We start from the raw sequence: 22,937 nt of genomic DNA on the forward strand, positions 1-22,937 counted from the left end.
GTCGTTAGCTTTTTGATCAATCAGACTGCTGCAGATGTGGCCACCAAGAGGCCTACCAGTTCCCACATCGTGTGGCTGCAGCACATCACATGATCCTGCATGCCTGCTTCATGTGTATCTAACAGCTCTTATTTACACTTCCTGCTGGCTGCTGCCCAGCTCTTGACAGGTCAGCACTCTCAGCAGCAAGCTAAAAAAGCAGACTAGAGGTAGCTCAGGCAGTTAATAAAAACATAGCACAAAAAGTAAGGAAATTTGTGTTTGGTAGATTATTTCTTTGTTGTAACAATGCTTCTTGGCAATAAATCTTATACCGTTGGAAAGCCTGTTTATTTCCCTTTTAAATGGTGCCACATTTGTAAGGAACATGCATTTGTGGGATGAGCAGCAGAGCTGAATATGTGGGTTGCGCCCATGAAAAATCTGCCAAATCTTCTCTGCCAATGCCAAACAGCTTATTCTGTCATTGACTCTTGTTCGGTGTTGTTTGGTGGATTGGATGATTGAAGTCTGAGGAAACAAGACATATTGGCAATTTAACAATTTATTCATTTAATAAACAGGAGCCTCAGTAGCGTGTGGAAGAACCATAAACAGCCACAACAGCCTGGCACCTCCTCCTCATGCTGGTCACCAGCCTGGTCACACACTGTTGTGGGATGGCATCCCATTCTTCAACCAGCATTTGTCGCAAGTCAGCCAACGTGGTTGTGTTGGTCACTCTGGCACGAACAGCACGCCCAAGCCGATCCCACAAGTGTTCAATGGGGTTGAGGTCAGGACTGCTGGCAGGCCATTCCATCCTCTCCACTCCCAAATTCTGGAGGTAGTCTCTGAGAAACCCTGCTCTGTGGGGGCGAGCATTGTCATCTTGGAGGATAGAGTTCGGTCCCAGACTGGAGATATGGGATTGCCACTGGTTGCAGAATCTCATCTCGATATCTCTCTGCATTGAGATTGCCTCCAATGATGACAAGCCTCGTTTTTCCAGTGAGGGAGATGCCGCCCCACACCATCACACTGCCTCCACCAAAAGATGTTACTCTATTGGTGCAGCAATCAGCATAGCGTTCTCCGCGTCTTCTCCACACTTTGACCCTATGATCCAACTGCCGTAGGCAGAATCTGGACTCATCGCTGAACATAACGTTCCTCCACATGTTCAGGTTCCAGTGCACGTGTTGCTGACACCAGCGCAAACGGGCCTGACGGTGAAGGGCAGTCATGGCAGGCCTCCTGGCAGCCCTATGAGACCGGAGATCGGCTGCGTGCAGTCTGTTCCGAATTGTCTGGGCAGAGAGCCGTCAGCCATATCGTCCTGCAAACCTTGACTGCAAATCTGTAGAAGACAGCCTACGGTTCCTAAGTGCTGACAGGGTGAGGAAACGGTCTTCTTCGGGTGTCGTCTTCTTGGGATGCCCACTTCGCGGCCTGTCTCTGACATCCCCCGTTATATGGAACTTGGCCTTCACTTTGGAGATGGTAATAGGGCTCACTCCAAATAATGCCGCAACTTGGTTTTGCGGAACACCAGCTTGAAGTTGCCCTATCGGACGGGCCCGATCCAGATCAGTCAAACGTGGCATGCCGATTCTTGGAGCAGACACCTACTGACCACTGTAGCAGGGCCCATGCTCACAGATGCTGCCAATCAGGTGCCAATCAGACACCTGATTGTCAGCACCTGGGGGTACCAGAAGCTCAAAACAAGAGTCAATAGCAACAGCAGAATAAGCTGTTTGGCATTGGCAGAGAAGATTTGGCAAATTTTTCATGGGCGCAACCCATATACTCAGCTCTGCTGCTCATCCCACAAATGCATGTTCCTTACAAATGTGGCACCATTTAAAAGGGGAATAAACAGGCTTTCCAACGGAATAAGATTTATTGCCAAGAAGCATTGTTACAACAAAGAAATAATCTACCAAACACAAATTTCCTTACTTTTTGTGCTATGTTTAGTAATGATAATCCCAAGAGATTCATAAGTAGATAAAGGGGAAAAGGGTAACCAGAGAGAGAATGGGACCCCTCAGGAATCTTAGTGGTCAACTCTGGAGCCACAGGAGATGGGTAAGGTCCTCCAATGAGTATTTCTCCTCTGTTTTTACTGTGGACAGAGGAATTTGGGGCAGACAATTGAAGTGTCTTGAGAGCAGTCAGTGTTACATCGAAGAGGTGCTGGTCCTGGTGCTTATAAAGATAGACAAATCTCCCGGGCCTGATCAGATATTTCTGAGGACGCTGGAAAACTAGAGAGGAAATTGCTGGTGCCCTGCTGAGACTTGGGAGCAGTCATTAAATTACAGGTGAGCTGCTGGAAGACTTGAAGGTGATTTAATGTTAAAATACCAACTAGTTGTGCTATGATGCCAGGGTATGCGCTCAACCAAGAAAACCAAGCCCAATGTTAAAGTAGAGAGAGTGATACAGTGTGGAAACAGGCCCTTTGGCCCAACTTTCCCACACTGACCAAAAGGTCCCAGCTACACTGGTCCCACCTGCCCGAATTAGGTCCATATCTACCCAAACCTGTCCTATTGATGTACCTGTCTAACTGTTTCTTAACTGTTGGGATAGTCCCTGCCTTAACTACCTCCTCTGGCAGCTTGTTCCATACACCCACCACCCTTTCTGTGAAAAAATTATCCCTCAGATTCCTATTAAATCTTTTCCCCTTCAACGTAAACCTATGTCCTCTGGTCCTGGATTCACCTACTCTGGGCAAGAGACCCTGATCTATTCCTCTTATGATTTGAGACACCTCAATAAGATCACCCCTCATTCTCCTGCTCTCCAAGGAATAGAGTCCCAGCCTACTCAACCTCTCCCTTTAGCTCAGATCCTCTAGCCCTTTTAAAACTTCTCTGTACCCTTTCCATTTTGACAATAGGTGCAAGAGTAGGCCATTCGGCCCTTCGAGCCAGCACTGCCATTCGATGTGATCATGGTTGATCATTCACAATCAGTACCCCGTTCCTGCCTTCTCCTCATACCCCCTGACTCCGCTATCTTTAAGAGCTTTATCTAGCTCTCTCTTGAAAGCATCCAGAGAATTGGCCTCCACGGCCTTCTGAGGCAGAGAATTCCACAGATTTACAACTCTCTGACTGAAAAAGTTTTTCCTCATCTCTGTTCTAAATGGCCTGCCCCTTATTCTTAAACTGTGGCCCCTGGTTCTGGACTCTCCCAACATTGGGAACATGGAAACAACATATTTCCTATAATATGGTGCCCAGAACTGAACACAATACTCTAAATGTGGCCTCACCAAAGTCTTATACAAGTGCAACATGGCCTCCCAACTTCTATGTTCTATACTCTGATGAAAGCCAATTTTGATGAAACCCCTTTTTGACCACCCTATCTACCTACGACTGCACCTTCAAGGAAACGCACCTGCCCTCCCACTGCTCTATAACACTCCCCAGAGCCCTACCATTCAATTCACTGTGTAGGTCCTGCCCATGTTAAACTGCCCATGTTAGACTGCCCATGTCACCTCCCTTCTCACACCGGTTCCGATTTTACCCGACCTTACTCTCTATCCCCAATGACAACTATGTTTTTTTTCCCCCTGTTGGCCCTGGTCAGGTTGCTCATCCTTCCGACAGTCACATAATTGATGTGACTCAGTCCTCACCTCTGCTCCACTGCCTGCCTCACTAGCAGTCACCACCTCTGCATCACCACGGGCCACCTTGGAAGCAGTTACTCTAGCAGGCGTAACTGCCTCCAGATACACAGCATCCAGGTAATTCTCCCCGTCTCTGATGTGCCTCAGCGTTTGAAGTTCAGACTCCAGGTCATTCACTTTGTCTGAGTTCTTCAATCAACCAGCATTTGCTGCAGACTTGGTCACCAGGATTCACCAAGGTGTCCACCAGCTCCCACATCGTGCAGCTGCGTGCAGCACATCGCATGATCCTGCATCGTGTCTCCTTTGTGTATCTCACAAATCCTCGTGAAACTTCCCACTTGCTGCTGCTCTGTGTCTGACAGGTCCGCTCCTCTGTCTTCAGCCCTTCTCTCCGAAGTCTCTCGAGCCAAAGCCTCAAGATGCACTTTTCCTCCACGTAGCACTTCACCCCCAACAGGCCGCTCCGCTAGTCTAGCTTCCCTTTTATTTGCTGCAAACTATCTCCAGCTAAGCCTGTCGGACGCCTGCTTCACTCTAATGTCCCGCCTCCACTATTAGCACTCTGAAACTGCAACTCCAACTTCTTCCCGCTGATATTTAAAATCCTTTGTCTTTTAAAAAGCAGATTCTTACTTGCAGCAAGATTCCTCTTCTCCCTCTGCCTTCAGTTTTTGCAGCAGGAAAATAAAGTCCTGCTTTTTAGCTTTTTGCCTAACTCCGTGTATTCACTTTGCAGGATCTTTCCCCTTTTATTACTCATGTCACAATGTGCACAACAACTTCCACCTGCTGGTCCTCCCCCCTGAGAATGTTCTCCAGCCACTCCAAGACATCTTGGATCCTTCCACCAAGGCGAGAACACATCATTCTTGAGTCTCGTTTATTGCCACAGAATCTCCTGTCTAGCCCCCTAACTAACCAGTCTCTATGGCTCTGTTTGAATTTCCCCTTTTCTGCTGTGTCTCGGCCAAGTGTCACAGGCCTGACCATTGATGCTGCTCCTCCCTGTCTGCTCATCCTCCCCCTCCCCAGACAGTATTCAAAGAAGCATACCTGTTATCGAAGGGTATGTCCCTGGGGGATTCCTGCACTATCTGTCATAGTGTGTCACCCATCTACTTTCTGCCTGTATCTGGTCGTCTTTCGGTAATCTTTGCCAATTAAATATCTTTGTTTACATTTCAGAGTATTAACTAACTTTAAATTCCACAGCTGTCATCCTTGCATTGGAATGTGATCTCTGCATTATTAGCCTGGCATTTTACAAATGTGTCACCGCTGTACTGTTCATTCAGTTGTGGCTCTTTTTATAAACTAGGGATTGAAAAAAAGTTCAGCATTCTTATGGTTTCTCCAGAATGTTGTATGTTTAGGAGATTCCCTTCATTGCCTGGTTCCTTGTGACATTGAAATATTTTACTTGGAGTATTTCAGCCATTGATATTAGATAGTCCCTGCTTTCCCTCTCTATCCCCTCCTCCTTCCCAGTTCTCCCACTAGTCTTCGTGTCTCTGACTACATCCTATCTTTGTCCCGCCCCCTCCCCTGACATCAGTCTGAAGAAGGGTCTCAACCCGAAATGTCACCCATTCCTTCTCTCCAGAGATGCTGCCTGTCCCGCTGAGTTACTCTCGCATTTTGTGTCCACCATTGATTTTACATTGTTTTTTTAAGATGTATTTGGCATATTTCAGACTTGAACTATTAATAATTAAAGTATTATGTAAGAATACTAATTTATTTCATTGTTTCAGGGAGGAATTGGACATTGATGTGAAGGATATTTACTATAAAATCCGATGTGTGTTGATGCCAATGCCCTCACTTGGATTTAATAGACAGGTCGTGAGAGATAACCCTGACTTTTGGGGCCCACTTGCTGTGGTTCTTTTCTTTTCAATGATTTCACTATATGGTCAATTTCGAGTAAGTATATTGGAGATGAATCGGTAGATAAGATTGATGTAAATTTTACTTAAAAGATGCATTTTGGATTCACAAATAATGCTGTCCACGGTATACGGATACAGGATATCGTTTAGTGCAAGATAAAGTCCACTAAAGATCAATTAAAGATAGTTCAAAGGTCTCTAATGAGGTAGATGACAAATCAGGACCGCTCTCTAGTTGGTGAGGGGATAGTTCAGTTGCCTGATAACGGTTGGGAAGCAACTGTCTCCGAATGTAGAGTTTTCAAACTTTTGTGCCTTTTGCATGATAGGAGAAGAGGGAGTGAGACTGGCCCTTGATTATGCTGGTGGCCTTGCTGAGGCAGCGTGAATTGTAGATGGAGGTCAATGGAAGGGAGGTTGGTTTGCGTGATGGTCTGGGCCGCGTCCACAACTCTGCAATTTCTTGGGGTCTTGGATGGAGCTGTTTTCAAACCATGCTGTGATGCTGACGTTGAGGGAGAGGTTGCCTTATAACATATAACATATAACATATAACAACTACAGCATGGAAACAGGCCTGTCCGGCCCTACCAGTCCACGCCGACCATTCTCCCTGACCTAGTCTCATCTACCTGCACTCAGACCATAACCCTCCAATCCCCTCCTATCCATATACCTATCCAATTTACTCTTAAATAATAAAATCGAGCCAGCCTCCACCACTTCCACCGGAAGCCCATTCCATACAGCCACAACCCTCTGAGTAAAGAAGTTCCCCCTCATGTTACCCCTAAACCTTTGTCCCTCAATTCTGAAGCTATGTCCCCTTGTTGGAATCTTCCCCACTCTCAAAGGGAAAAGCCTACCCACGTCAACTCTGTCCGTCCCTCTCATAATTTTAAAAACCTCTATCAAGTCCCCCCTCAACCTTCTACGCTCCAAAGAATAAAGACCCAACCTGTTCAACCTCTCTCTGTAGCCTAAGTGCTGAAACCCAGGCAACATTCTAGTAAATCTCCTCTGTACCCTCTCCATTTTGTCGACATCCTTCCTATAATTTGGCGACCAGAACTGCACACCATACTCCAGATTCGGCCTCACCAATGCCCTGTACAATTTCAACATTACATCCCAACTTCTATACTCGATGCTCTGATTTATAAAGGCAAGCATACCAAACGCCTTCTTCACCACCCTATCCACATGAGCCTTGGTACCAACTTGCGAGAATCTCAGTCTCCTTCCTGTACTCCATCTCGTCATTATTTGATATCTGGCCCACTATGGTGGTGTTGTCTGCGAATTTGTAAATTGAGTTGGATTGATACTTGGGTGCACAGTCCTGAGTGTATAAGGAGCATAGAGGGGGTTGAGACGCATCCCTGCAGGGCACCAGTCATAGAGACATATAATGTGGAAACAGGCATTTGGCCCAACGTGCCCACGCCGACCAACATGTCCCATCTGCACTAATCCCGCCTGCACGCACTTGGCCCGTAACCCTCTAAACCTATGTACCTGAGCAAATGTTTCTATTCCTCTCATAATCTTGTACACCTTTATAAGGTCACCCCTCATTTTCCTGCACTCCAAGCAATAAAGTCCTAGTCTGCTCAACCAATTGGCTAGGTGGGCTGAGGAATGGTTGATGGAATTTAACACAGAGAAATGTGAGGTGTTGGATTTTGGGAAGTCTAACATAGGCAGGACCTACACAATGAATGGTGTGCCTCAGGGTTCTGTGCCTTTGACCACCCTATCTACCTGTGACTCCACCTTCAAGGAACCATACACCTGCACTCCTAGATCCCTCTGCTCTATAACACGCCCTGGAGCCCTACCATTCATTGTGTAGGCCCTGCCAATATTAGACTTTCCAGAATGCAACACCTCAAAGTTCTCTGTGTTAAATTCCATCAACCACTCCTCAGTCCACCTGGACAATTGATCAAGGTCCTGCTGCAATTTTTCACAACCATCTTCACTATCTGCAAAACCACCCATTTTTGTATCATCAGCAAACTTGCTAGTCTTGCCATGTATGTTCTCATCTAAATTATTGATATCGATGACAAACAGTAATGGGCCCAGCACCAAACCCTGAGGCACACCACTAGTCACAGGCCTCCAGTCTGAGAAGCAACCTTCCACCATCACCCTCTGCTTCCTTCCATGGAGCCAATTTTCTATCCATTCAGCTATATCTCCTTGTATCCCTTGTTTTTTGGATGACAAATAAAGATATCCTGAATCCCTGAATCCTGAATCCCATGCGATCTAACATTCCTGAGCATCCGACTTGGTAGTGTAGAAGTCCCAAAAGTTGTTGAAGGTGTACAATTCATTAATACGTTAAAAGAAGCTGCCAGTTAGTATCCGTTATTTAACATTCATTTTCCCTACCGTTGAACTCTGCTCCATGTGGAGTTCAGAAGACACTAGCCAGTATCGTCTATTTAACATACTGTTATTTCCACTATAGCCCAGTTCCCACAGACTTGCCTTTAACACATTTCATTGTCGTTACCTTTGTACTCCCATTATGTGCGGAGTCCAGAAGCCACCAGCTGGTATCTGCTATTAACACATTGACCTTCGTTATCTGTGAATCCCGATAAGTCAAGAACCAGGAAGTCGCAATTTAGTGTCAAATTATTAATATATTAAGTCTCCTTACCTTTGTACTCTGCATACTGAACCAACAAGTCGTGACTTTTGTATAACGTGAGAGTAAAGTATAAATCCTGTAATTAACACATCAATCTACCTCACCTCTACCTCAGTTGTCATCTTTTTGGTGTATAAATGTCCTACTGTACCGACTTAACTTGGGAGTTGTGATCAGAGCCTTTGACTGAGACGTTTCTCCCCTTGTGCATGTTAAACCCACTGCTGATGGTTAATCATAAGAGTCCTTGAGTTTTATTAAAGGGTTGACTTTGTCAGTTGTATATCCCTGAGGTTTGCTTGATTGAAGTCCCCGGCTACAATGACCACGGCTTTGGAGTGTTTTGTCTCAAGGCTGTTGGTAGCGGAGTACAGTTCATTCAGAGCAAGCAACATCCGCATCGGGAGGGATGGAGACTGCTGTCAGGATGGCTGTGGTGTATTTCCTTGGCAGGGCATTTCACAGTCAGATATTCTGGGTCCGGAGAGCATGAACTCTGTATCTGAGCACCATGAGGTATTGACCAGGAAGGTAAAATTACCAAGGTACAGTGAATATTTCCAGAGTGATGGAATTTGGAATAATTAGACATGAGGAACTAATGATGTTAATTTTTAAAAAAGACAGTGTTGGAGTAATTCAGTGGTTAAGGCAGAGTTGTTCCAGGACCTTGTCTTTTTTGGGTATTATTATTTGGGGCCAAGTTATTTAGAAACAATCTAGCAACACTTTTTAACAACAAAGATTCTATAAACATTAGAATGCTTCCTCCAAAGTGCAGTTTATACTGAGATCTGGTTTCAATACTGAGATGGACTTTAGATTAGACTGTTCAGAGAGATGTTCAGAGAGAAACTCCATAGTCTGATCAATGAGAAAAACAGGTGAAATTATTCAATGGGTCACTCCTGTTTGTATCTTCCTTTGTAAACTATTGTTGGGAACCTGATGAACCTGCTATGTGATGAAGTTTGAGATGGATGTAGTTATTCCTTATTAGTTACCACAAAATATGCCACCTAATTTACTATTTAATTGAAGATTTAATCGAAATTTTCAGCTAAATAAAATGAATGACTCACTTCCAGACACCAAAAACTTGCTTACCTATATGGCACGAGTCAGTTTTGTTTATTGTCACGTGTACCAAGGTACAGAGAAAGCTTTAGTTGCGTGCTAACCAACCAGCGGTAAGACAATACATGATTACAATCGAGCCATTTACAGCGTATAGATACATGAAAAAGGGAATAACGTTTAGTGCAAGATAAAGCCAGTAAAGTTCAATCAACGATAGTCCGAGGGTCTCCAATGAGGCAGATAGTAGTTCAGCACTGCTCTCTGGTTGTGGTAGAATGATTCAGTTGCCTGATAACAGCTGGGAAGAAACTGTTCCTGAATCTGGAGGTGTGCGTTTTCACACCTATACCTTTTGTCTGATAAGAAAGGGGAGAAGAGGGAGTGGCCAGTCTGTGACTCGTCCTTGATTATGCTGCTGGCCTTGCCGAGCGAGGATGGAGTCAATGGAAGGGAGGTGGTTTGTGTGATGGCCTGGGCTGTGTCAGGAGTGTGAAGGTGCAGTATCCTTATGTCTGGATGGGTGCAGCAGCAATTACTCAGTGTTATCTAGGACCGATTAACTGTCATTTAATCGACAGTTTATCAAAAGCTGTCAACAACTGTTTGACTATTTTCGGAAAGCATGTGCAAAACTGAAGTCTACAACCGGGAAAGCTAAGGACAGCAAAACATGGGAACACCATCCATCACCTCCGAGGTTTAGTATCATGTGCGAGTGAGCAGCTGAGAGGAGGAGCAGAATGGGAAATTTAAAAAGCAGCTGTTAGTGTCCTGGAGCAAGAACTCGTAGTGGTGTATAAAAGGAAGGCAGGCACTAGCAGAGCAGCCTTTTGGGAAATGCTGTGTTTGAGGTTAATTGTCGAGGCTGTTGCGAGGGGGCTGAGCAGGGGGGGACGGCAAGATCTGAATGAATGAATGAATGAATACATTTATTGGCCAAGTATGTACACATACAAGGAATGTGCCTTGATGCTCTGTTCGCATGTAACAACCCAAACATACAGTAAACAATTAAGAATAAAGCATAAAACATTCAAACATTAAGAATACAACATTACGGTTTAAACATATGAGTGAAATAAACCAGAGCAAAAAGAGACTGCAGACTTTTGGTTATTGAGTAGAGCTTCTACTCGTGGGGGGAAAAAGGCTGTTTTTACGTCTGGCTGTGGCTGCTTTGACAGTCCGGAGTCGCCTTCCAGAGGGAAGTGTTTCAGAGTTTGTGGCCGGGGTGAGAGGGGTCAGAGATGATCTTGCCCGCTCGCTTCCTGGCCCTTGCAGTGTACAGTTCGTCAATGGGAGGAAGGTTGCAGCCAACAACCTTCTCAACTGATTGAACGATTCATTGCAGCCTCCGGATGTCGTGCTTGGTGGCTGAGCCAAACCAGACCACGATGGAGAAGGTGAAGACAGACTCAATGATGGCAGTATAGAATTGGACCATCATTGCCTGTGGCAGATTGTGTTTCCTCAAATGCCACATTTTGTGGCTCTTTGGTCTTCCTGCAAACGAGATGGTAGTTGGGGCACGTGTGTGCTGCTTCTGCACGATTTATGAAGATGGGAAAACTTCCAGTAGCAAGGAGGCAGCAGCAGCACTAGACGGGTCTGTAGCACCAGGCCCTGGCTCTGAGGCACAGCAGGGAAGAGTGCAGTCGGACAGAGCAATGGTGTAGGAGGTTCATTATGAACAGATTCTATGGCTGCAAACGGAACTCCAGGACGGAGCATTGCATTTCTGTTGCCAGAGTCCAAGACATCTCTGAGCGACTGCAGAACATTCACAGTGGGGAGAGTGAGCAGCCAAAGTCATTGTGCACATTGGCACATATGACATGGGCAGCAATCGGGGCAAGGTGCCGCAGAACAAATATAAGGAGTTACGCAAAGGGCTAAAAACCAGGGCATTGAGATCCAGAATACTACTCGTGCTACATGCTACTGAAGGTAGGACTAAGAAGATAGGACAGATGAATGCATGGCTAAGGAGTTGGTGCTGGGGGAGAGACAGGAATTTGGAGAAGTTTGAGGTGTTGCATTTTGGGAAGTCAAAACCCGGGGGGTGGGGGGGTAGAACTCTCTCAGTGAACGGTAGGTCCCTGGGGAGTGTTGTATTGTAGAATGACCCAGGAGTACAAGTACATATATCTGATAGAAACATATACAATTATAAAAGGAATGGACAAGCTAGATGCAGGAAAAAATGTTCCCAATGTTAGGGGAGTCCAGAACCAGGGGCCACAGTCTTAGAATAAAGGGGAGGCCATTTAAAACTGAGGTGAGAAAAACTTTTTCACCCAGAGAGTTGTGAATTTGTGGAATTCTCTGCCACAGAAGACAGTGGAGGCCAATTCACTAGATGAATTTAAAAGAGTGTTTGATAGAGCTCTAGGGGCTAGTGGAATCAAGGGATATGTGGAGAAGGCAGGCATAGGTTACTGATTGTTGATGATCACAATGAATGGCGGTGCTGGCTCAAAGGGCCAAATGGCCTCCTCCTGCACCTATGTTACATAGTTCATGAAAAGTTGCATTACATGTAGATGGGGTGGTGGAAAAGGCTTTGGCATGCTGGTTTTCCTCAGTCAGGAAATTGAGTAGAAGTTGGGTGTTATGTTTCAATTGCATAAGTCGTTAGTGAGTCTGCACTTATTTTCAGCTTTGGTAACACTGCTCTAGCAGTCAGCTGGATTGACAAGGATGTTGACAGCACGAGAGGGCCTGAACTCTTGGGAGAGGTGGGGCAGGCTAGGACTTTCTTCCTTGGAACGCAGATGACTGAGGGGTGATATTATCAAGGTGTATAAAATCATGAATGGAATTGATGGGATGAATGCAGTCTTTTCCCCAGGGTAGGGCAATCGAGAACTGGATGGCATACACTGGAAGGTTTATGGTGCAAGGGTAAAGATTTAATAAGAACTGGACGGGCAACATTTTCGTACAGAGGGTGGTCGGTATATGGAAATGATCTGCCACAGGAAATAGGTGGTGCAGGTACAATAATATAATTTAAAAGATATTTGGACAGATATTTGGATGAGAGGGGATCTTATAGAGATGTATAAAATTATAAAAGGACTGGACAAGCTAGATACAGGAAAAATGTTCCCAATGTTGGGGGAGTCCAGAACCAGGGGCCACAGTCTAAGAATAAAGGGGAGGCCATTTAAAACTGAGATGAGAAAAAACATTTTCACCCAGAGAATTGTGAATTTGTGGAATGCTCTGCCACAGAAGGCAGTGGAGGCAATTCACTGGATGGATTTAAAAGAGTTAGATAGAGCTCTAGGGGCTAGTGGAATCAAGGGATATGGGGAGAAGGAAGGCACAGGTAACTGATTGTGGATGATCAGCCATAATCACAATAAATGGCGGTGCTGGCACGAAGGGCCAAATGGCCTCCTCCTGCACCTATTTTCTATGTTTCTCTGTTTGTATAAATGAATGTGAAAGATTTAGAGATCTGAGCCAGACATGGGTAACATCGGCATCAATGAATTATAGAAACATAGCCCCTGGTTCTGGACTCGCCCAACATTGGGAACATTTTTCCTGCATCTAGCTTGTCCAGTCCTTTTATAATGTTATATGTCTCTACAAGATCCCCTCTCATCCTTCTAAACTCCAGTGAATACAAGCCTAGTCTTTTAAACCTTTCCTCATATGACAGTCCTGCCATCCCAGGGATCAATCTCGTGAACCTATGCTGCACTGCCTCAATTACAAGGATGTCCTTCCTCAAATTAGGAGACCAAAACTGTACACAATACTCCAGATGTGGTCTTACCAGGGCCCTATACAACTGCAGAAGAACCTCTTTACTCCTATACTCAAATCCTCTCATTATGAAGGCCAACATGCCATTAGCTTTCTTCACTGCCTGCTGTACCTGCACGCCAACTTTCAGTGACTGGTGTACAAGGACACCCAGGTCTCGGTGGACTTCCCCCTCACCATTGAGATAATAATCTGCCTCCTTGTTCTTGCTGCCAAAGTGGATAACCACATTTATCTACATTATACTGCATCTGCCATGCATCTGCCTCCAGGTCACCCTGCAACCTCCTAACATCCTCTTTGCAGTTCACACTGTCACCCAACTTTGTGTCATCTGTAAACTTGCTAGTGTTACTTCTAATTCCTTCATCCAAATCAATAATATATATATGGTAAATAGTTGCGGCCCCAACACCAAGCCTTGGGGCACTCCACTTGCCACTGCCTGCCATTCTGAAAAGGACGCGTTTACTCCTACTCTTTGCTTCCCGTCTGCCAACCAATTCTCTATCCATGTCAACACCCTACCCCCAATACCATGTGCTCTAATTTTGCTCACCAATCTCCCGTGTGGGACCTTATCAAAGACTTTCTGAAAGTCTAGATACACTACATCCACTGGCTCCCCTTCATCCATTTTACTTGTCACATCCTCAAAAAATTCCAGAAGATTAGTCAGGCATGATTTTCCTTTCATAAATCCATGCTGACTTGGACTTATCCTTTTACTGCTATCCAAGTGCACCGTTATTACCTCTTTAATAATTGACTCCAGCATATTCCCCACCACCGAAGTCAGGCTAACTGGTCTGTAATTCCCCGTTTTCTCTCTCGCTCCTTTCTTGAAAAGTGGGATAACATTAGCTATCCTCCAATCCACAGGAACTGATACTGAATCTATTGAACATTGGAAAATGATCACCAATGCGTCCACTATTTCATGAGCCACCTCCCTGAGGACCCTAGGATGCAGACCATCAGGTCCAGGGGATTTATCAACCTTCAGTCCCATTAGTCTACCCAATACTATTTCTCGCCTAATGCAAATTTCTTTCAGTTCCTCTGTCTCCCTTGATCCTCTGTCCACTAGAACATCTGGGAGATTGTTTGTGTCTTCCTTCGTGAAGACAGATCCGAAGTACCTGTTCAACTCTTCTGCCACTTCCTTGTTACCTTTATATTCTTGGCCAGCTTCACCTCGAACTTCATCTTTTCAGCCCGTATTGTTTTGTTACCTTCTGTTATGCTTTGAAAGTTGCCCATTCCTTTGGCTTCTTGCTACACGTTGCTGTGTTATACATCTTTTATTTTAGTTTTATTCCATCCCTAACTTCCCTTGTCAGCCACAGTTGCCTCCTACTCCTCTTAGAATCTTTCTTCCGCTTTGGAATGAAATTATCCTGCATCTTCCGGATTATGCCCAGAAATTCCTGCCATTGCTGTTCCACCGTCATTCCTGCAAGGATCCCTTTCCAGTCGACCTTGGCCAGCTCCTCTCTCATGCCTTCATAGTCCCCTTTGTTCAACTGTAACACTGACATTTCCAAATTAACCTTCTCCCTCTCAAATTGCAGATTAAAACTAATCATATTATGATCACTACCTCCAAACAGTTCTTTTACCTCGAGTTCTCTTTATCAAATCTGGTTCATTGAACAACACTAAATCCAGAATTGCCTTTTCTCTGGTAGGCTCCATTACAAGCTGCTCTAAGAATCCATCTCGGAGGCACTCTACAAACGCTTTCTTGGGGTCCAGAACCAACATGATTTTCCCAGTCTACCTGCATATTGAAATCCCCCATCACCACAGTGGCATTGCCCTTCTTACATGCCAGCTTTAACTCCTGCTGCAATTTACACCCTACATCCGGACTACTGTTTGGGGGTCTGTAGATAACTCCAATTAGTGTCTTCTTACTTTTACAATTCCTCAACTCTATCCACAGTGACTCTACCTCGTCAGTCCCTATGTCACCCCTTGCAAGGGACTAAATTTCGTCCCTCACCAGCAGAGCTACCCCACCTCCTCTGCCCACCTGCCTGTCCTTTCTATAGGATGTATAACCCTGAATATTAAGTTCCCAGGCCCGATCCTCCTGCAGCCACGGGATCAATCCTCCTGCAGTAACGGGATCATTCCGAGTCAGCATGGATTTACGAAGGGGAAATCATGCTTGACAAATCTACTGGAATTTTTTGAGGATGTAACTAGGAAAATTGACATTGGAGAGTCAGTGGATGTGGTGTACCTCGACTTTCAGAAAGCCTTCGACAAGGTCCCACATAGGAGATTAGTGGGCAAAATTAGGGCACATGGTATTGGGGGTAGGGTACTGACATGGATAGAAAATTGGTTGACAGACAGAAAGCAAAGAGTGGGGATAAATGGGGCCCTTTCGGAATGGCAGGCAGTGACCAGTGGGGTACCGCAAGGTTCGGTGCTGGGACCCCAGCTATTTACGATATACATTAATGACTTGGACGAAGGGATTAAAAGTACCATTAGCAAATTTGCAGATGATACTAAGCTGGGGGGTAGTGTGAATTGTGAGGAAGATGCAATAAGACTGAAGGGTGACTTGGACAGGTTGTGTGAGTGGGCGGATACATGGCAGATGCAGTTTAATGTAGATAAGTGTGAGGTTATTCACTTTGGAAGTAAGAATAGAAAGGCAGATTATTATCTGAATGGTGTCAAGTTAGGAGGAGGGGGAGTTCAACGAGATCTGGGTGTCCTAGTGCATCAGTCAATGAAAGGAAGCATGCAGGTACAGCAGGCAGTGAAGAAAGCCAATGGAATGTTGGCCTTCGTAACAAGAGGAGTTGAGTATAGGAGCAAAGAGGTCCTTCTACAGTTGTACCGGGCCCTGGTGAGACCGCACCTGGAGTACTGTGTGCAGTTTTGGTCTCCAAATTTGAGGAAGGATATTCTTGCTATGGAGGGCGTGCAGCGTAGGTTCACTAGGTTAATTCCCGGAATGGCGGGACTGTCGTATGTTGAAAGGCTGGAGCGATTGGGCTGGAATTTAATACACTGGAATTTAGAAGGATGAGAGGGGATCTTATTGAAACATATAAGATAATTAGGGGATTGGACACATTAGAGGCAGGAAACATGTTCCCAATGTTGGGGGAGTCCAGAACAAGGGGCCACAGTTTAAGAATAAGGGGTAGGCCATTTAGAACGGAGATGAGGAAGAACTTTTTCAGTCAGAGAGTGGTGAAGGTGTGGAATTCTCTGCCTCAGAAGGCAATGGAGGCCAGTTCGTTGGATGCTTTCAAGAGAGAGCTGGATAGAGCTCTTAAGGATAGCGGAGTGAGGGGGTATGGGGAGAAGGCAGGAACGGGGTACTGATTGAGAGTGATCAGCCATGATCGCATTGAATGGCGGTGCTGGCTCGAAGGGCTGAATGGCCTACTCCTGCACCTATTGTCTATTGTCTATTGTCTATTGTAATCCCTACAATGTCATATCTACCAATCTCTAACTGAGCCTCAACCTCATCTACTTTTTCTTATACTTCGCGCATTCATATACAATACTTTTAATTCCTTACTCATCTCACCTTTCACATCGATCCCTATTACACGTGGCCACACTCTCCTATCCCTTTGTGAGCTTTCTTTCCCGTTAATTCTGGGGTCATTAACTATCCCTTTACTCTCTTTCCCTTTAACCATCCTTGACTATCCCATTTGACCCCCCCCCCCCCCCCCCCCCCCGGCCTATTTAGTTTAAACCCACCCGTGGAGCAGTGGCAAACCTGCCTGCCAGAATGCTGGTCCCCCACCTGTTAAGGTGCAATCCGTCCCTTTTGTACAATTCCCCCTTACCCCAAAACAGATCCCAGTGGTCTAAGAATCTAAATCCCTGCCTCCTGCACCAGCTCCTCAGCCACACATTCAGATCCCCTATCTCCCTGTTCCTGCCCTCACCAGCACAAGGAACTGGAAGTAAACCGGAGAACACCACCCTGGAGGTCCTGCTTTTCAGCATTTTTCCGAGCGCTTTAAAGTCATGCTGCAGAATATCCATCCCCTTCTTCCCGACGTCGTTTGTGCCGACATGCACTACCACTTCCGGCTGTTCACCTTTGCCGTTGAGGATTTTCTGCATTCTGTCCGTGACATCCTGGATCCTGGCACCAGGGAGGCAGCACACCATCCTCGAATCCCGCCTGTTGCCGCAGAAACCCCTGTCCGTACCTCTCACAATGGAGTCCCCTACTACCACGACTCTGCCTGACGTCGGCCTCTTTGGTTTTGGCTCAACAGTACGTTTTGCTTTGCAAACCTGTCTGCCACTCAGTGTGGCAACGTCTTCTGCCCCGACAGCTTCCAGGTGGGTGAACCTGTTCTCAAGAGGTACAACACCCGGGGGTCCCTTGCACTCTGTGTTTCCTTCCCTTTCTCACCGTCACCCATCTTATCTCTTCCAGTACCTTCAGTGTAATAATCTCGCTGTAGGACTTGTCCAGGAATGTCTCGTTTTCTTGGATGATCCTGAGGTCATCCAGTTGCCTCTCCAGTTCCCCAACACGGTCCTTCAGGAGCTGTACCTGGATACACTTACCACATTCGTAGCAGCCAGAGGCACCAGCAGTGTCCCTGACCTCCCACATCCTGCAAACATCACACTGAATCAGCTTGCCTGACATTTCCTTCTTGTGTCTCACCCTCTCCAACTATTGGTGTGGCGTCCTCCCTCAGCCTCCTCGCCGAAGACTCGCACTTTTTGGGTCATAGGGCCTGTTTTCATTCCCGTAATCTAAGTTCCTCGTGGAACCATTTGAACTTGCCATTCCTATATCATTGCCTGTCCAAACTCCAGATGACAGATCGTTGCAGCAGTATCTTATCCCACAAACTGTAGTGGTTTTAGATGAAGGCAAGTGTCGTCTTTCTCAGCAAGAAGAGCTTAGCAATAAATATCATCCTTGCAGTGATGCTCATATTTCCCAGAATTAATTAAAAGAATGATCTGCATTTTTCATTACACCTGAGCTGCACTTTGGAATCTTTATACCACCTATTAAAAAATATGACTTTTTAATAGTATGGATCATTTTGAGCAAAATTGTGTTGTGACGTGGAACTCTACAATTAAATTGTTTATTTGCATTCATGGTCCAAGAAAGTTAAATTACTTGTAGAATTTAAAAATTGTCTTGGACTAAACATGAATTTATTATTTCCAGGTTGTTTCATGGATTATAACGATTTGGATATTTGGATCGCTAACCATCTTCTTACTCGCTCGGGTTCTTGGTGGTGAGGTAGGAATGTTGACTTTGTTAAGTCTATTGTCCGGTGTTCTTGTCAGTGCATCATGTGAAGCTGGCTATCTTATTTTACAGGTTGCATACGGTCAGGTTCTTGGAGTCATTGGATATTCGCTACTCCCACTGATTGCGATTGTTCCAGTCCTTTTGGTTGTTCGATCTTTTGAGCTTTTAGCTACAGTTATAAAGGTGGGTATCTTCTATGAAAATGTTGGCCATGATACAGAAAATAACAGATTGTTGTGCAAAATCTTAACCGAAGATCTGAGATCTTCAGTGAACTGGCTGTTAGTCATTGTACAAAGTTAGTACCTGCCTGTCACAGAGCTGTACAGCACAGAAACAGTTACTTCGGCCCATTTTGGCCATGCTGACCAAGTTGGCGTAATGGGCTAGGTCCATTTGCCTGCCTTTGACTCTTCCAATCTATATGTGTCCAAATGTCATTTTAAAATCATGAAACAATGCCCCATTGAGCCCCTTTCATCCCTGGGGATAAGGGCACGGATTCCCTCAATAACAAAAACACAAATGCTGATAAAACACTCTCCTTTATATCCATTGCATCCCCAAGTGAACATAAACATGAACTATAATGTTGTGAAGCCATTAATAAAGACATCACAATGTTTATCGACTGAAAAAGAAAGGATATTAGATAACAAATGACTTCCATTAAATGTACTAAGCAGAAAGTCATAAGCAGTGATTGTCATAGGCTGCAGCTGTATAAACATATATATTTATATAAGAGCAGCATACAGAAAAGTCACTTGGTACAGGTGTCTGAATCCGATCGCTACATTTATACAAACAGGATTAGTTCCCTAGCATGTATATCTGCATAGATATACTTTGGATAATATTTGAAATGGGACCGAAGGCTGATCTTAAATAAAACAGTGCGATTAGAAAAATCAGTAAATACTGAGGACTGGGTGGTGTTATTTGTGGATCAAATTCTCACACTGAGTGAGGCCCTGGTGTGATTTAATGGGATTCTCACATTGAGTGAGGCCCTGGTGTGATTTAATGGGATTGTGAGCCCAGCCTAAAAAATGTGAACATTAAATCTTTGACAGTCAGCTAAATCACTTTCCCTGATTTATCCACCTGTACAAGACATTCAAAAATATTTAAGGATTTGTCAAGAGGGATCTTGCCTGACAAATAATAAAGCTATATAAATTTCATGTTTCTTTCAAATTAAAAAAAAATTAAAAACCTGAAACATTAAAAAATCTGAATTGACCAATTGATATCTTTGACTAAGCAGTTCTCTATTGAACTGTTGCCGGAAGCTTGCGCCTTTTTCAGATCGGACGATGACAGTGAAACATAGAAGATGGACACGAAAGAAGAAGTTGTGCCTAATGTAGCAGTTGAGAATCTGCACTAACATTTGTCCGCAGTCCAGCTTAGCCAATGATGTTAATGCAGAATCTCCACAGTGAAGAGGAATTGCAGCACATTTGAGTTCCATGGGAAGTCCTGTACATTCACAACAGCAACAAATTGTTTGCAGTTCTAGAACATCTGCAACTTGTATGATAGAAAGAATTTGAAATGACCAGACTATCTTAAAATCTATCCTGTTCAAGACCTTGAGGATAGGACATTTGCCACCCTTACTTGGTGTGGCCCGTATGTGACTCCCCACCAACGGGCGAAGAATTAGAATGTGAATCACTTTCCATACAACATCCAGCCCGGACAAAATATGTCCATATCATCCTGTGGCTGGGTAATGTTCCTCTTTGATTCTGTAATCAGCATTCTTCATGTTGGGTGCAACCTACATATTTTCCTTAATCCACAATGGCTTCAATTTTCTAATGAAGTTTTGATCTTGTGCTCAGTAAAATATAGTCTTAATGACAGACGCCTGCACCATTTTGCATGCTTGGACTAGGGCTACATTGAATATACCCACCAATGGTTTGATTGAGAGAAAACTAGTGGGCAGAAGTAGGCTTGTCTTGCTTTTTGTGGACAAAAGCACTGAAGCACTCTATAGCTTTAAGTACTTGGATGGGGGTAGTACTTAAGGGAATTATTTTCTTCAGAACATTCTCAGAAAGTGTACTTGGTACAGGTAGTTTGCTGTTTGTGGAAACTTCTGTTAGAATACTAGACCAAGTGGACCCATTGGGCCTGCATTGGTGCAGCACCCTCTCCTCCCCCCCCCCCCCATCCCATGGAGATAGATTTAAACTTTAAAATGTGAATAACTTAAAAAAATATAACACAGATTTCAATGAAACTTCTTCCATTAGCACCAGATGTAAGGTGGGCCTAAAATTGTTGCGCTATCGTGTACCATTTTGGCTGTCGTTCAGGAACAAACAAACAAACAAACAAGAGTTTTAGTATATAGATTGCATATTCCCTTACTTGAATATTGCATTGGAGGTATTCACACAGAAACTTGATGCTCTGCCCAATCTTGTTTTTCAGCTGTTTGGTGTGTTCTGGGCTGCTTACAGTGCTGCATCCCTGCTGGTTGGAGAAGAATTTAAAACAAAGAAACCTCTTCTTATATATCCAATATTCCTTCTGTACATCTATTTTTTGTCCTTGTATACCGGTGTCTGATATTCAAGAGATTTGACTTTCGGTAAGGACTGTTGCAGGGAAATTGTGAGGAAAATGAGCTATGTACTCTACATGATGAAGAAAATGTATTTCATCCTCTCCAGCAAATGTTAATTTGGGGTCCAAAAGCATAGTTCTAAGGTTTAAACATTTCCCAGTGTTCATCGGCTATGTGCATTTATATTTAATTCATGTTTTAAAACTTTTGGTTTGTGCGGAAATGACTTGTAAAGGTGAAGGCTGTGACCAGTTTTACATGGAGTGCTAAATACCTGTGCTGAAAGGTCAAGAATGAATTAACCAAGGAAAAGTATTTCTGCCAAATTTGATTCGGAAACATCCTGAAGAAAAATTCAAAGTTAAGGCATTATTATTTTGAAATCAATGTACTTTTTAAAATGTGCAGTTTTATGAGATTATAATAAGTGAAATTGATTCTGTAGATACCTATATGTAATGCAATCTTGTAAACAGATTTATTCTGAGCATTTAAAAACTTTAATTTGTGTAGATGAGTTCAAATTTTGTTTAAGTTGGGTGCATTTGCTTGGATTATTTTTAGCTGCTCTGTTGTATACAAAAACTATAAGATAAGCATTTGTAAAATAAACTGCCAATAATGGTTCAATGGATATTTATTGTCATATGCAATTAAACATTACAGAGTGAAATTCGTTTTGCATAGAATGCTGGCGCCACCATGTTTGGTGCCATCTCATCAAGTTCAAAGTCCGGCCTGGCCAAGCGTTCCCGTGGTGTTCTTGGAACGTGATGCCAAGACCATCTTTAGTTTAGTTTATTGGAAACATAGAAAGTAGGTGCCGGAGTATGCCATTCGGCCCTTCCAGCCAGCACTGCCATTCAATATGATCATGGCCTGATCGTCCAAAATCAGTACCCTGTTCCTGCTTTCTCCCCATATCCCTTGATTCCATTAGCCCTAAGAGCTATATCGAACTCTCTCTTGAAAACATCCAGTGAATTAGCCTCCACTGCCCTGTGGCAGATAATTCCACTGATTCACAACTCTCTGGGTGAAAAGGTCTTTCCTCATCTCAGTCCTAAATGCCCCTTACTCTTAAACTGTGACCACTGGTTCTGGACTCCCCCAACATCGGGAACATCTCTCCTGTATCCAGCCTGTCCAATCCCTTAAGAATTTAATATGTTTCTATAAGATCCCCTCTCATCCTTCTAAATTCCAGTGAATCCAGTCGCTCCATTCTTTCATCATATGACAGTCCTGCCATTCTGGGAATTAACCTCATGACCCTACACTGCACTCCCTCAATAGCAAGAATGGCCTTCCTTAAATTAGTAGACTAAAACTGCACACAATACTCCAGGTGCGGTCTCACTGGGGCTCTGTACAACTGCAGTAGGACCTCCTTGCTCCTATATTCAAATCGTCTCACTAAGAAGCAAAAATATGAGGTGATATTCCACCAATTGGCTTTGGGCCTCACTCTGACAGTGGAGGAGGCCCAGGACAGAAAGGTCAGTGTGGAATGGGAGGGGGAGTTAAAGTGTTTAGCAACCGGTGATATCTGGTTTGATTTGATATCCAGCCCACAATAGTAGTGTATGCAAATTTATAAATTGAATTTAAAAAAATTCATGGCTGCGCAGTCGTGGGTGTACTGGAGTAATGAAGGGGGCGGAGAAAGCATCCTTGTGTGTTGAGGATTATCATAGAGGATGATTTGTCCCCTATCCCACTGATTGGGGTCTGTCGGTCAGGAAGTCGAAGATCCCGTTGGAGAGATGAGTGCTGACACCAAGTCCTGCGAGTTTGGTGATAAGTTTGGATGATAAGTGATAGTAGAATTAAGCCATTCGGCCCATCAAGTCTACTCCATCATTCAATCATGGATGATCTGTCTCTCCCTCCTAACCCCATTCTCCTGCCTTTTCCCCATAACCTCTGACACCCGCACTAATCAAGAATCTATCTATTTCTGCCTTCAAAATATCCACAGACTTGGCCTCCACAGCCTT

At 44.4% G+C, this 22,937-nt stretch overlaps 1 protein-coding gene across 1 annotated transcript in view; it reads left to right on the forward strand.

Annotated features, from left to right (window-relative positions):
- yipf4 (Yip1 domain family, member 4) overlaps window positions 1-21,591 on the forward strand; it is a 37,045-nt gene extending 15,454 nt beyond the window's left edge. Inside the window, exons 3-6 of the mRNA XM_078404648.1 lie at window positions 5,395-5,566; window positions 18,261-18,338; window positions 18,420-18,533; window positions 20,802-21,591. Coding sequence (XP_078260774.1) covers window positions 5,395-5,566; window positions 18,261-18,338; window positions 18,420-18,533; window positions 20,802-20,939 — 502 coding nt within the window. The 3' untranslated portion in view covers window positions 20,940-21,591. The remainder of the gene's footprint in view (window positions 1-5,394; window positions 5,567-18,260; window positions 18,339-18,419; window positions 18,534-20,801) is intronic.
- Window positions 21,592-22,937: the final 1,346 nt, after the last annotated feature.

The sequence above is a fragment of the Rhinoraja longicauda genome, chromosome 9 (assembly GCF_053455715.1).
Source record: "Rhinoraja longicauda isolate Sanriku21f chromosome 9, sRhiLon1.1, whole genome shotgun sequence".
NCBI lineage: Eukaryota > Metazoa > Chordata > Chondrichthyes > Rajiformes > Arhynchobatidae > Rhinoraja > Rhinoraja longicauda.